General features: G+C 39.2%; 1 protein-coding gene across 2 annotated transcripts in view; it reads left to right on the top strand.

Annotated features, from left to right (window-relative positions):
* Positions 1-2,708: 2,708 nt before the first annotated feature.
* Positions 2,709-14,312, top strand: part of NAV3 (neuron navigator 3) — a gene marked incomplete at its 5' end in the record, with an annotated part of 269,575 nt that continues 257,971 nt past the window's right edge. For both annotated transcript variants that reach the window (XM_082311047.1, XM_082311046.1), the window contains one exon: positions 2,709-2,951. In XM_082311047.1, the coding sequence (XP_082167173.1) occupies positions 2,709-2,951 (243 nt within the window). The remainder of the gene's footprint in view (positions 2,952-14,312) is intronic.

Below are 14,312 nucleotides of genomic sequence, written 5' to 3'. Positions count from 1 at the left end.
AGACCAGACTTGCAACCAGGCTTGTAACCACATTCTTACCTATGGAGTATTATTATTTTTTTTCTCTGTTACCTTTCCTGATCCCTGCAAATAATCTTGCAGATTCTTCTTTGTATCTTCAGTAGACCAGAAGCACTTCTGGGTTTTATCATTGTAAAAATTCTAGCTAAATGGGGTTCTGAAGTTGATGGCCCTGACCTGGTACTAGCTTAAAAGTCATAATATAATTAATAATTATTTTGAAAGAGTAACACCAGCTTCACATCATTGTTTCCAAACCCTGTTGGTTATGTATTACAGATGACTTTCTCCTAGTAAGCTTGCTTACTTATTACTTTTAGGGATTCTGTGCTGGGAAAATGGGTTGCAAAAGAGACTGTGGGTATCATGACCTCATCATTTGTGTTCAAAAGAAGAACAGCAAGATTACCATAATGCATTACTTCGTAAAATTATAACCCTGAGAAGTAATAAGATTCAATTACATTTTTTTGGCAAAGTTCTTTTTAAGAAAGTATCTGTCTCATGACTCTAGTATATTCTTTGTCTTGATCATTGGTTAACAGTCCTCATGAGGATTTTTCATCTCCTCAAACCTTGCAAGAGAGAAATCCCTCTTTTCCTGTGGTCCGCTTCAGTCTTTGCATATGTGCACTTTCTAAAGCGTTAACTGTTAACAGTTGTGCCTAAGAAACCTAAATTCCTTACACAGCCACAGTGCTTTATGATGCTGGAGAACAAATGCGGACCGCACAAGGAGCTTTCTTCCCCTTTGCTCTGCACAAGACCTGAAATGTCACACCGAACAAGAATATTCCACTTGTTGAGGCAGAGTGGTGGATCCTGTGGGCTGAACTTGTCTAAAACACAGAGCAGTTACCTCTGTGCAGTCTTACATAAAGCCCATTGTGGCTACCATTAATGGTGGTGAAACCAAAGAGAAGATAAGCAGAGGATGCTGAAATAGGTTTGCTGATCCTCCATATACACACTTCAAAACTCAGGAGAGTCCTAAAGCAGGTCAGATTCACTCCTACAAACAGGAATGGGATAGTTTATAAGCCAGCGTAGAGAGTTGCATTTTTAACTGCTGTGTGAGTGTGATCTTTGTAAATGAAAGATAGACGATGGTACTGTGTATTACAGTTTTATTCTGCAAAATAATTTCAAAGGGTGATTTAAGAGGATCCTTTTAGTCTCCTTCTCATTTACTCTGTTTTCTTTTAAATGCTTTTTCTAACTCTTGCCATCCTTAATTTGAGAATTTAAAAGTCCAGAAGGCTCTTATTTTCTCTTGGGCTTACATCTATAGTGTTAATAGTACATACTTTTCGGGGAAGGCATAGTTAATACCATGTAGGATATTAGTGGCAGAATAGGATTCAGGTCATCTTATCTCTCTATGTTTTATTTTGGAAGAGATAACAAGAAAAACATGTGGAACATTTTTGTCCATAATGCTGGGTGATAAAATCCCATAGGAGTTTAATGGTGTGGCATTTCTGCACATTTTTTTCCATATATCACAGTTTAAAATGGGTTCCCCTGCTATAGGCTCTCAAAGGAATTTACAGTTGTCCTTTTAAGTAAGCGTTTATGCTGCTCAGCAATTTGGACTGTCCATCCTGACTCATTTTATAGCCTGCTCTGCTTGCCTATCTGTCTTGTATTTCCATGTACAAGGATTTGAGATTGCCAGCAAGAATATTTCTATGAGCAACAAGCAGAAATGATGTGTTGGACATGGACTTCATGGAGCTTTAAATGTTTTTAGAAAGGGAAGTGTTAACTTTGAATAGATGACGTTAGCACCACCACCAAGAAAGAAAGAAAAAAAAAGAACTCTGAAAAGCTGTATTGACTAAATCTTCTAACAATGCTTGTGATTTTCCTATATCCTGCTCTGTGTTTTTGTATGGATTTTTCATAGCACAGACAGACGTTACCCACACTGTGATTCAGCGTCTGTTCCTAGCTACGCTCTTGCACGATTTTAACCTGATTTCACGGGAGGAACAGGGAATGAAACACCGTAGCTCATGGTTGTCAGCAGTGAAAAATAGCCAGGAATCAGACAAACAGCTTCATTGCTGAGATTATTTCCGGGATAAAAACTCTTCCAACAGCTGTTTGCTTTGGCCACTACTCAGGTCCTCTTTTTTTTTTTTTTTTCAATCAGAAAAAAAAGAGGTTTGTTTTTTTTTAAGATGTGGGCTGGTTATTTATGTAGTCAGGAAGAGGTCTCTGCTTCCAGTGTTGTGGTCTCGGAGCTGTTTTGACAGTTGGAGCACAGGGAGGTTTCATCTCTTCTCTCCCTCCTTTTCTCCTGTCCTTCATTCACTTAACGCACAGACCTGGAATGCTGTAGGAAGAAGAGAAAGCGAATTTATGAGTTCTTTAATCCCAGACAGGCAGCTCTGTGGCAGTTACCTTCAAGAAAAGTTCACGCCCCAAAGGAGTGTTTAGTCTTACAGAGCCACTGACTCACTGAGCAGCGCGGGTGAGTGGCTGCGCGGGAGAAGGCGAGAGATGAAGGAAAAGTTTTGCTTCCTTGTGAAACTCATAATATTATTGTTTTAAGACATTTTTGAAAAGATGACTGCTACTTTTGTTTAAAGTATTTGTTCTGGAATTGCTGAAGCTGGAGTCTACCAGACTGAGGTCAGGAGCATTTTCTTTGGCAGAAAGAAGATACTTTTATAGAAGCCATGCCTGTACTTGGGGTTGCCTCCAAGCTAAGACAGCCAGCCGTAGGGTCAAAGCCTGTTCACACTGCCCTCCCGATACCCAACCTTGGCCCCGCCGCCTCGCAGCAGTACTCACCAAAGTCTTTGGAGCTTACTGGGGCGGAGAGCTCGATGCTTTCTTGTCAGCTTACGTTAAAGTCAACCTGTGATTTTGGAGAGAGGAGAGCGCTTCAAGGAAAAACCCAGGAGATCGAAGACAGCAAGGTTAGTTGTAAACTTTACCTGTGGATATCAATTTTCAGAAAAAGTTGATTTGCTCAGACAAAAATCTGATAGAAACCTACTGCATGCAGAACTCGGGGTTAACTGGGTAAATAGACTTTTGCTGTCATCAGTGAACTCACATAGCAGCCTTGGAAATTTGTTTTGCTCAGTGTTGATGTTTGAATAAATATTCTGTTTGTAAATGTTAGTGTTAAACGCTTCACAGATGCATTTTGATAAGGATCAGCAGAATCATAAGTAGAGAAAAATCATTCCAGCACCCAGTAAGCAGAGCAATGACATGACAGTACTTTAAAAAAAAAAAAAAAAAAATCTTGGCTGCTTCATGTTATATTATGAAGTTTAAAAAGAGCTCTCACGCCCACACCTATTCCCACAGGGAGGGTCTTTTAAAATAAAAACAAGTAATTGATTTTCTTTACACTTTTCAAATGATCTGGCTACTCTTGCTGCAGAACTGCTGAACCAGAAAAACAGCTTCTCAGTGAAATGTACCTGTGTTTTTCTCTCCTGCAAAATAGCTTCTTCCTAGCCCCTATCTAGCTCTGATTCATTGTGATTTTTAAAAAAAAAGTTTGTCTGAAGTAGGATGCCACGATGTTTTTTAGACTGCTTAGAGTTTTTTCTTTTGTAAGGGGGTTCTTTTTGAGTCTTAACTAACAATTAGAAAGCTTCTGCTTGATTTTCTGCTAGTCTTTCTGCTGTAGTTGCAAACACTTTTCATGCTTTGAACATAAGTATTAAGTCCTTTCCTGTCAGTAGTATATATTCCTGTAGATCTTTCAGTCAGTACATTACGGCTGCATGTGTGGTTTAATAGCTTCAGCAAGCAGTGTTATGTGAGGTTACTTTCCCTTGCTTTTCTAGTACTTTTGGTTTGTGGAACTGATTACCACACTGGGATTAAACATATATTTGTAGTTGCTTCTTATTTAGTTTGAGGACACTTGAGTGTCATCAGAGTTGTTAAAGTGGCAAGATACACATAATATATGTACTTGGTTTTCCTTTGTTTTTAGTTACTGAGTTAATTCAGTATTAGTGAAGAAAGTTGGGTTTGTGGTTAAAGCATAGGGTTGGGATTCTGAACATTTGGTTTCCTTTTTAATCCCTGCCACATATTTCCCCATGAGATTTTGGTCATGTCACTTAATTTTTCCCTTGGAGTTTTTTGTATCACCTCTCCCTGCCTTCCAAAGACGATGCATTGGTGGTCTCAGACATGCTATATAGAAATATAAAGAAGGAGCAGACTGTTCATCTCTTGATTACCAGAAGTGATGAACAGCCCTTTTCTATGACATGAGTGCGACATGAAGATAATAATACAACTTTTCAACACAATGTGATTCCTGCTTGAAACTTAAAGAAAATATTCTTTATGTTTCCTCTTTAATGTTGTTGCTTAATCGATATTGCATGAAAAGTAAATTAGATTTAGAAGTACTATTTTCAGAAAAAAAAAATACAGTTACATTGTCTACTGAGAGATGCTTCTTGATTCTTTAAAAAAGTGTGGAGAAAGATGTAAAGTCCAATATTCCCAGTGAAGCTTACTGGCAGCCCTTTGCCCAATATTCTTCCAGGCACAATTTTTTGAAGGATGTTCTTTCATTTGCCTTTTACGCAAGTTTCATGAAATCTTTTTGCTAAAGTAGTTTGGGCTATAAGGTGGGTGGTTATGACAAAGAAATTATTTTTAGGCTTTTCTTAGTAGTAAACTTCAAAGTATCAGCCTAAAAGTATTGAATGATATTTTTCTTCATCAGTGATGGAGATCCATGCTACCCTGTTTCCTAGTGCCTGGTAACCTCAGCAGTATGTCCAGGTTGTCTAAGCAGTAGGTCTAAGCACAAATTTGATGGAGTTGTTAGGGTTAATGTCTCTTCAGGTTTGTTGAGTAGATGCAAGTTCTGCATTACAGATTGTGTTGTACCAAAGCTTGACCATTTGTGAGTGCTGTTTCCAATAGACCTTTTGTTGATTTCTTTGATTAGCAAACATGTTAATCAAATGTGATTAAAATGTGATTACGTGGCTCTGTGATATACGATGCTGTACATTGGGAATGTTTCATTATAACGGTGATCAGATAAAAGGTCTTTCAATCAAAATGTAATTAATACCTAGTCTGAGTTTCCAACTGAGAGTAAAATCTGCCTATATAGCATACTGCTTGTATGCTTACGTTATATCATTGGATATAAGGGAACACTGATTTTTGAGGGAAAAATGATGGATAGCTATCTGCAAAAGACAATGGAACATATGAATTAATCATCTGATTAACTTTTGCCCTTGGCTGCTGGATTGCAGCCTTTAGCATTGCTTTCTTTGGTATTTTACATATGCTGCACTGTGGGTCACCAGCTTTCTCATCCTGTCTGGAAGGCACTTAGATTCACACATGTAGTCACTGTGACATATCCTGTTGCTATCTATAAGTGCTAAGGATTCCAAGATAAATTTGGGTTATACATGTCAATACAGTAGGTCATTGCCACCCAGCTGTTTCCTCTATGGCCTTCAGCCTCAACACACCTGATTGTTCAAGACTTTTGACACTTGTGTTGGCTTTCTCACACAACTGCCTTGCCAAGGCTGGTTAGGAATACAGCTGCAAGCATCATTTCCCTAGGCGTCTCTCCCATCTCACATGATTTTGCTGCACTTGCACATGTAGTCTTGGTTGTTTTCTTTTTTGTTTCAAGTTTCATAAAAGTGATATTATTATTTTAATAAAAACTATGGTAGGAAAAGTTTGAGGTGATTATGTTCAACTTTTTTTCTTAATTGGGTAGAATATAGTTAAGCGCAGGAAAGCAAATAATAAGTTGCTAATGACACAAATTATTCTGCGTGTAGTTTATTCAACTACACTTTTGTTCACAATATTCATAATTTGTGCTTTGGTACCTAAGTCACATACAGGTCCATCTGCTTTCTTGCTAAACCCACTAATGTTTAAACTGACTGCATGAACACTCATGATGTGAACAGTCATGCAAAATATTTGAACGCAAGCATTCAGAGCACATTCTTTTTCCCTGAGTATCATATAGACAAAAGTTTATTCCTATATATGTACACAGGAAAGGAATCCAGCTGCTGGATTCATGAGGTGAAATGCTGGGTCTCTTTGAAGCAGATGAAGTTTTGTTGTTCAGTTGGACCATAGAGTGTTTCACGTCTGAAAACACCAATATCTTTTGTAATATTTTTCTAACTGTGGGTACAGTATTATTTATATTTCTGTGCCACCACTTTTATACTGCTTGCTAAATTGAGACCAAAACTATTGGATCATGCTAGGGCGCCTTGTGATACTGTTCTAGTTGTAGAATGGGCTATTAAACAGTAACAAAATGAAAAACTATCAAGTGATATAGTAGAAATGTAAATTAAGCAATGGCTTAAAAACAAAGGAATGAAGAAAGAGTTTCTCTGCAAAAACAACTTATTTTGATCACTAAGTGATAACTCTGCACTATATTGACCTGTAGTGAAATGCCAATGGCAATAGCATTTTACTCCAGGTCACCATGATTGATTTCAGCTGCCTTCGCACATTTGATGGTGCAGATGCAAGGGCACTGCCATGAATCCTCTCTGGCACAAAGCTGAGCAGCTGCTGGGAGTTAGCACTCCTGCTAGGCATGCTGGTCTTCTGGCCTGGCTTCCCGGGGCTGCTCCTTGCAGTGTTCTTCTTTATGCTCCCAGGGTTTTCCTCCCATCATCAAACCTCCCTCTTTCAAGAGCACTGCACCATCATTTATGCTTGCAAACTGAATTTTCTCTGAGCTGAATCTGATATATTAATTGTAGTGTTTTGGTTATATGACTTGGATGATAAGATTTTAGCCTTCTTGCCTGAGTTAATTCATTCCTTTACTGTCATATTATCTTATTTCTTTTTTTTTTTCTTGTTTTCAGTTTCTCTTTGTCCATGCTATCTGTCTGCTGCTGTCTGCTTTATCTGCGTGTTCCTTCCTGTTGGCAGACAACTTTACAGACTTCTGCATATGACTTATTTTTCTCTGTATCCACTAATCAAGTCTTCCTGTCATGACTGCAACATTTTTCATATCACTGTTCATTATTGGAAAGTGCTAGTCAGGCACTACGACTGATCCAGTACATATATATGTAAACTGAAAACTTTTCTAGATACTTCAGGTTTGGGGGTTTATGTTAAGATTCTTGTAGTATGGAGATACTGGTATCCAGAGTATGCACGGACAGTAATTTGTGATCTCCCTTAGAGGGGTCCAGCCCCACCAAGTTCATCATTAAACAGTCTAAGACAGGATGATCTCAGGGGAACTCAAGAAATGAATCTGCTGCAAGGCAGAATATGATGTGCCCACCTGAGGAAAGTGACACAACTGGCTGCTTCTGTAGAGCACAGAAATCTGAGCAGTAAGACTGGGGAAGCGGTCTGTAAATCAGCAGAACAGAGAAGAATAGATGTGTTGTACCTGGGGAGCATGGCCAGCAAAGAATGGGGTCTGAAACACTTAGTTGTACCAAGTGAACATCATTAAAGTAATCTAACATGAATGTCAGTGTCACAAAACAGAGCTAAATACTTTGAAGTGATTAGGCAAAAAACCATACTGCTGTACACGTTAACACATTAAAGTGACTCTTGAGGTCCATTTCATTTAATATCATACTATTGCACCTCAGTCTTTGTCTGAGGGCTTCCAGTGTCCTTCAGCCAGCCCTGTTGCAGTAAGACATTGGAATGAGCATGGAAACTTCCCATTTTTTCCTCATCAGTTGTCAGCAGTTTGTCGGTGGTGTGGTAACTCCTGCCCGTCACCAGACACCAGACTTGGAGGATGGCTAGGCTCCTCTATCCAGACAGATCTGAAGACAAATATTTTTGCTTTCCGTACATGGGTGGAGCTTCTGCTCATGCCAACGGGAGTACTGTGCACATTGGAAAACCAGATGTGTGCCATAAACGACTTCCATATCTCCGTCTTTCCTCAGCTAACCCTTCCACACCATTTACTTAGGTTCTATGTGACCCTTTCCCACCATTCCCCAAACCTCTCCCAAGCAGAGCATCTGTTGCAATCCCACATCTCTTTGACCTTTCCATTTCTTGGATACCTTTTTGTCCGGTCTCTCAGGGCCAAGCTCCACTGAGTTTCTTGACATACTGAATCTAGGGAACATAAATAAATGAGTTTATTTCCCCATTTTGTCATACCCTTCTTTTTCTCAGCGCTAGTGCATTGGAGATGTCTGCCTTGTGGGTTGGCAAGAAAGGAGGCTGCTCATTGTGCCGAGTGTTTCATTTACAGTACTACGGCCAAGGCCACAAAAAGGGCAGCAGAAGCAGCCAGAGACCGCCTATCTTCTCCCCATAGTGACCGCTAGTGACGGGAAGCCAGCATTGTTTCAAAAGCACTGAACTAGCTGCCAGAAATTTCAATCGGCACTGCTGACACCTGGGACTATGTGTGTTTAAAATTCACACAGCCCCAGTGAAGCCAGGACAGCTGGCAGGAGTTCAGATTGTCAGCAATTTCAGCTTCTTGCCTTGTGCTCTGAATTATTTCTTTATTAAACAGATAACAGTGTCTTTAATGTGCTTTATGTATCCAGCACCATCTGTCTACGCTATATTATAACTGATTTAAGAGCCTCATGCTGTATGAGCTTGGAGTCAACTTCACTGTTACATGTTTATTTTCTAATCATCTGTACCAAGCACATTTTCCTGTAGTTGAGATAAATGTACAGTAACACAACATGCAACTCTTAAAGCTTTTGTATTTGTGAGCAAATTGTATTGAGTGTAGGTTGAAAGATGCTTTTTGTTTGTAATTTGTAATTGGGAGCATGGATAGGAGGGTATTTACCAAACTGAGGTTAAGACCTCTGCCTATCTTTCTACTGCTTTTTTTTATTTGTCTCACAAAGTAAGAACGTAGAACTCAACATATTTCACATTAATTTGTGTGTTGTGAGCTAGTATTAGGCATCAGCAGAAAACAATTACTCTTACTCTTTTGTATTGCATCTGTGCCTAGGGAAGCTGCTTGGGGATTTCCTGACCAAACAACTTTTCATTAAAAAATCCTTTCCTTGAAAATGGGAGTGTGTCTTGGTCTTGACGCCCTGTGGATGCACCAGCAGAGCTCCAGAACCTGAAGCAACCCAGCAATGTTTGCTTGGTCCAACACTCTTGTAGCCCCTTGGCATAATCTGTTCTCTATGAGCATAAATTGAGATAAGTGGTCTCCGTCTCTAGATAAAAATAATGGGCTTATATTATACTCCAGGAGGTTTTAGTTAGGTTTTAAGTAAAACTTCCCAGCAGTAACAGTAGTTAAACAGAGGAACACTTTGCATGCAGAAGGTATAGTGTCTCCATCACTGGAGTATTTAAAAAACCAAGCGCGTGTACACCTGCCATTCATAGCATTACTAGCACTGATCCTTCCTTCTGTGAAGGACTCGATGACCATCCTGATGTTCTCCTCAATCTCTTTTCTCATTCCTTAATTCAGCTGAGTGCAGGTCTGTGGTAATGAAACCATGCTACTCTGGGAACCTGAGTTGACAGCCCTGTGGCCCACAGTGCCATAGAGATGTAAGGACTCCCATTGGAGACAGCTTTGCTACCTTAGAAGAAATGCCATTGTGCACTATGGGTGTTTTCCAGAGGCATTTCACTGAAGTATGGCAGTTCCAGTTAAGTTTCCCTAAAGCACAGGTAAGCTATCATTGGAGACCAGCCAGCTTGTTGCTTGCTTGGAAACACTCATTTCCCTGACATATAGGAGATCAGTATTGGGGTGCCCTCATGCCTCAAGATCCTGTGAGGTCTGGCAGAGGACTGACTCTCAGGGACACAATTCTTTGCTCTATAACAAGGATCATAGAAGCTCTGTGAACCCAATTCAGTTTAGGGCTCTGAGATCCTTTGAATATCCCTTCAGGAGCATTGCAGTGAATATTTCAGCTGGCTGCATTTTGTAGGGGCTGTACAGACTTCTCCCTAGAAGACAGGAGCCTCCCAAGGCACCCAGCAGAGTGGGGGGTACCACCAAGATTAGGAAGTTTGGTTCAGCTGAAACAGTTTTCCCTCAAGTAAAAACATATGAGAATGTTCTTTCTGTGGATTTTTTCTCAGTTTCAACCAGACCTTTTACTAGATTGATGTCTTATCGCAACAGGTAGTGTGCATGTGCACAGAAGTTACTCGCAGCCCTACAGAATGTATGGCTCTATTACACGGAGTGTGGGAGAAAGGGAAAAATATTATCCCCACAGTGCAGAGGGAGAGGAGAGATTAAAGGGGAAATGAATGATTTTCCCACACTCAGGCTGGGACTTTGTGGCAGAACTAGGAATTTCAAGTCATATATATCTTGAGTCCCAGTCTCCACATCATAACCACAAGCCCATCCTTTGTCTTTTCTAAGGGATCAGTTAAGAATAAAACATACAGATAATGATTTTTTTTTTTTTTTTTTCTGCTCACTTCATAAGGACAATTTTGGCTTTTTCTTCATTTCAATGTCAGTAGCTAGCATCAGTGTGGGCCCAGATCCGAGCTGGAGCTGGAATTTTACTCCAGGAGCCACATTCTTTGGCTTTGATGTTTTTGATCAACATAGACTCTGTCACAATTTATTAGAGATGCAGAATAAGTTGTGCCCTTTGTGGAGTGGTATAACACTCATCAAAAGTCCTGTGTGCAATGCTGTTGATAGGCTTTTCACTTATTAAATACGATATGGGAAGTATAGTTATGGAATAAAAGCAGGCCTCTTTTAAGGAGAGATGACTTTTTTGGTCTTAATTTCTGCCTCTGAATAAACCGCCTAGCTTCCCGGCAGCAGAAACACTTGCATTTAGTATATAATAAGGCCGTCAATTACAAATGGGAACTATGAATTCATTCTGATCTAGGTCCACTGTCTTTTTTTTTCTCTAGTACTCTCATTTTTTGAGTCGTGTAGTTTTTCTTGCACTTGCATACAGGGCACGCAAAGAGTAGTTCTTTTAAAGCAGCTCTGTGTTTCACTTTGACCCGATTCACAGGATGTGGTCTTGGAGGAAGCCCATGCCTTAACAATAGCCTTTTGACAGTCAGGGTGTTTGGGGATTAAGCTGGAAGAGGAGGAAGCATCTATCTATTCTCAAACCTACTAGTGGAATATTTTGTGCGAATCTTCACTTGCCCACGATGTTTTTAAGGTCACAAACCTTTCTTTTGTGTTTTTACTGGCAAGAGGACGTTGGCTGAAAGATAACATAACTTATTTAAAATTCAGAAAAGGAATGCAGAGTGTTTTGTCTGCTGAATGTGAAGGGATAATTCCCCCGTGTAAGATGTGGAGATTTCTGATGGCTCTTGTGTATGTTCTGTGTAAACCAAGTTGAGAGAACTTGGAAAATAAGCAAATCAAAGGGAAGCATAATTTTAAAGTGGTTAGGACTGGATCGTAATATTTCTGGATATATAAACTGAGAAGGTGCCAGCCACTAAACGTCTGTACTAACTCTGCATAAAACATGAGAGAAGCTAACCATATTAGTATTGTCCTAACCTACTTTCATTATGGCATTTGGTCTGACTTTTCTTTTCAGTTATGTTTATTTTCCTCTAAACCCTGCTTTACTGCTCTGCCCCTCTGATCTTAATACAGTGGAAAGCATTTCATCTTTCTATATATCTCTAATAGCAGTTCAAAATATTTTATTCAGGTGAAACTCTCCAATTAGTGAATTCCAGCAAATTTGAAAAGCTAGAACAAAAATAGAGGTTGAGCTCTCTCTTGTGTTTTCCATTTCAAAATATCTCCCTTTGACAATTTTAACACCTGGCTTTGTATCATGTTGATGCTGTGTTAAACTCCAAAAGATTTGGCAGTGAAAACTTCCTGTTGTGCATCAGGATTTGATTTACAGGGCATGTGTAAACCCATCACAGCTTACTAATCCGAGTGGTCATGCACAGAAAGATGACTTCCTAGCAAGTGTTGTAAAACATTTGACCACTTTCATTAATCAGGAAAGGCTGCATGGCTCACATGATTTAGGGTGAGTAAGACATAAGTCAGGGCGCAGGACTTTTACTCACCACTACAACAATGGGATTTCCTGGCAACACATCTATGCAGTAAACAGCCTGTTTGCTTTCTTTTGGGGATATTTTGTTGTTTTGGTTTGGTTTCTGGTTTTGGAGATTTTTTTTTTTAAGCTGTCTCTGTAGTGGAAATAAATAGGCATTAAATAAGAATGTGAAACAACAAATAAAAGTTCAAAAGGAGTTTAGAAATTTCCTCAGCTGATCAGTCTGCTTGCTTTAGTCATTGCTGGCCAGCTCACCAGCCGGAGACAGAGTGCTGGAAGGAAGAGCTGAAGGAATCTGTTTCTCATGAAGGAGCAGCACAAATCTGAAAGCTTGAGAGCTGCAGGTTCAAATTTGCTTTTGAAATGCCTCTGAGAGGGAGTAGGGCCTAGCAACTTGTATAGGAAGCCACAATCTAGCTTCACTTCTGGTTTCTATCAAGTACCTCCTAGAACTCAGCTTATACATAAGATGGTAATAATTCAATTATTTTTAGAATAAAGTTGTTTGGTGGCTAAGTACTGTTTCATTTTATTTTTTTAATACTGAAGAAATAATCTAATTAGCTACTTTTTAAAATGTTACCAAAGTTCCTTTGAATAACCTTAGAAAAACTGATTTTTTTTTTTTGCCTAATCAGTTACTGATGTTAACAGCTTCCTGTCTGTCAATTTAATAATACAGCCATTCTTCTTGCCTGTATTAAGAAGACACAAGTATAAGGCATTTTTTCCTGTGGAAATATGTGATCCTGACAAGATAAGAAGAGAATAATGATGTCTTCACTGTTTTCTGTACCTCACTGCAGTGTCAGACTGAAGACTGGTACAGTTCTGTATTATTAGCTGAAACCTAAGCAGCAGGTTGCTCCACAGAGAAACTCTGTGTAGTTCTTGACAGTCAAAAAGTCTGTTCATGTGCAATGCCATCTCCAGATGCATTTTTTTGAATGCAGTCTAATTTTCAAAACTTTCAGATACTGACTGCTCTTGAGGAAGAACTAGGTTTCTTTAGCTGGGTGTCTGGAGTGGGTTGGTGGTTGTGTCACCAATGAATGAGGGCAAAGAAGCCCTCCCAATCTAGGACAGCTATGTCAGTCACAGTCTTAAAGAGTTTTGGTTTATAAGATAAACTAATAGCACAAGGGAGTGGGGAGTAAAAGAAAAATGTGTGGAAATGAAAACAAGGCTTTCTTCCCAGGGCCCCACCGTGTCAATGCAGGATTTTTCTGGGTTATTCTGCCTCATTTGTGGATGTGATGCAGAAAATATGTAGATTCATGAGGGAAGATGAAAAAGCAAATCAAATGAAGTTTCAGAGAAGGGAGCACACAAGACTGAGCATATTGGGAACTGCTGCATTGGACTAAACGCTGTCATTCAAAAAAATTACTTAAAGGGAATTTGGCAACAGAAAAAGAATATAATACAGGAGATTCAGATCAGCAAAAGAGATACTGGAGAACTCAGACTCCCTAAAAGCAAGGGGATTAGGGACATATTTACATCTATGGAAAATTTGATCTCTTTTCTCCTGAACATTAGAGGTGATCTCATTTAATTTGAAAGAAATTCTAAGATCTCATTGTGAAATACTGATATAAATCCCAGCAAAGACAGAGTGATAGTGGTCACATTTCAGTCTAAAGGGACAAACATTTCCTTCACCTCCTGTTAAAAATTTCAGCTTGGATGACAATAAAGTCAGAATTTTCAACAGTAATTTTCACTCAGGATGTATACATGTCTTTAAGGATCTCAGCAGCCTTTGCACAGAGTAATCTGAGATTCACAACACAGTTACAACATAAACAAGTTATTTTGTCCTAATTGATTAGATAGGTAGAAATATTATGTATCTTGATCAAGCCATAAATCCACAAATTGGACTTTTGGAAGGTGAATATTGGTTCCTGCTGTATTAACAAACCTGTCTTTGTAATTCAGTTTGTTTCTTGCAAAACTCTGTGTGGATGCAATGGTTAACCTGAACTGAAGGCTGGGTGGGGGCTTTTTACAATATATGCACATTGCTACCATTTCAGAGCAACGAAAGATTTTGGATCTTTTGGAACAGTTTGGGGTATTACTTCATGTAGTTCCTCTATAAGGCAAAGTGTAAGAAACTGGTAATGCTTGAGATGATGGCCTTGTCTTCGTATGACTTGGGTGGTTCTATCACCCAACTTTTTTAGTTTTTTATTGTTGAAACATTTTAACAGAAATATACAAGTAGACACT

The sequence above is a fragment of the Platalea leucorodia genome (assembly GCF_965183815.1).
Source record: "Platalea leucorodia genome assembly, chromosome: 4".
In the NCBI taxonomy this organism is placed as follows: Eukaryota; Metazoa; Chordata; class Aves; order Pelecaniformes; family Threskiornithidae; genus Platalea; species Platalea leucorodia.
This window is presented reverse-complemented; position numbering and strand designations above follow the sequence as displayed.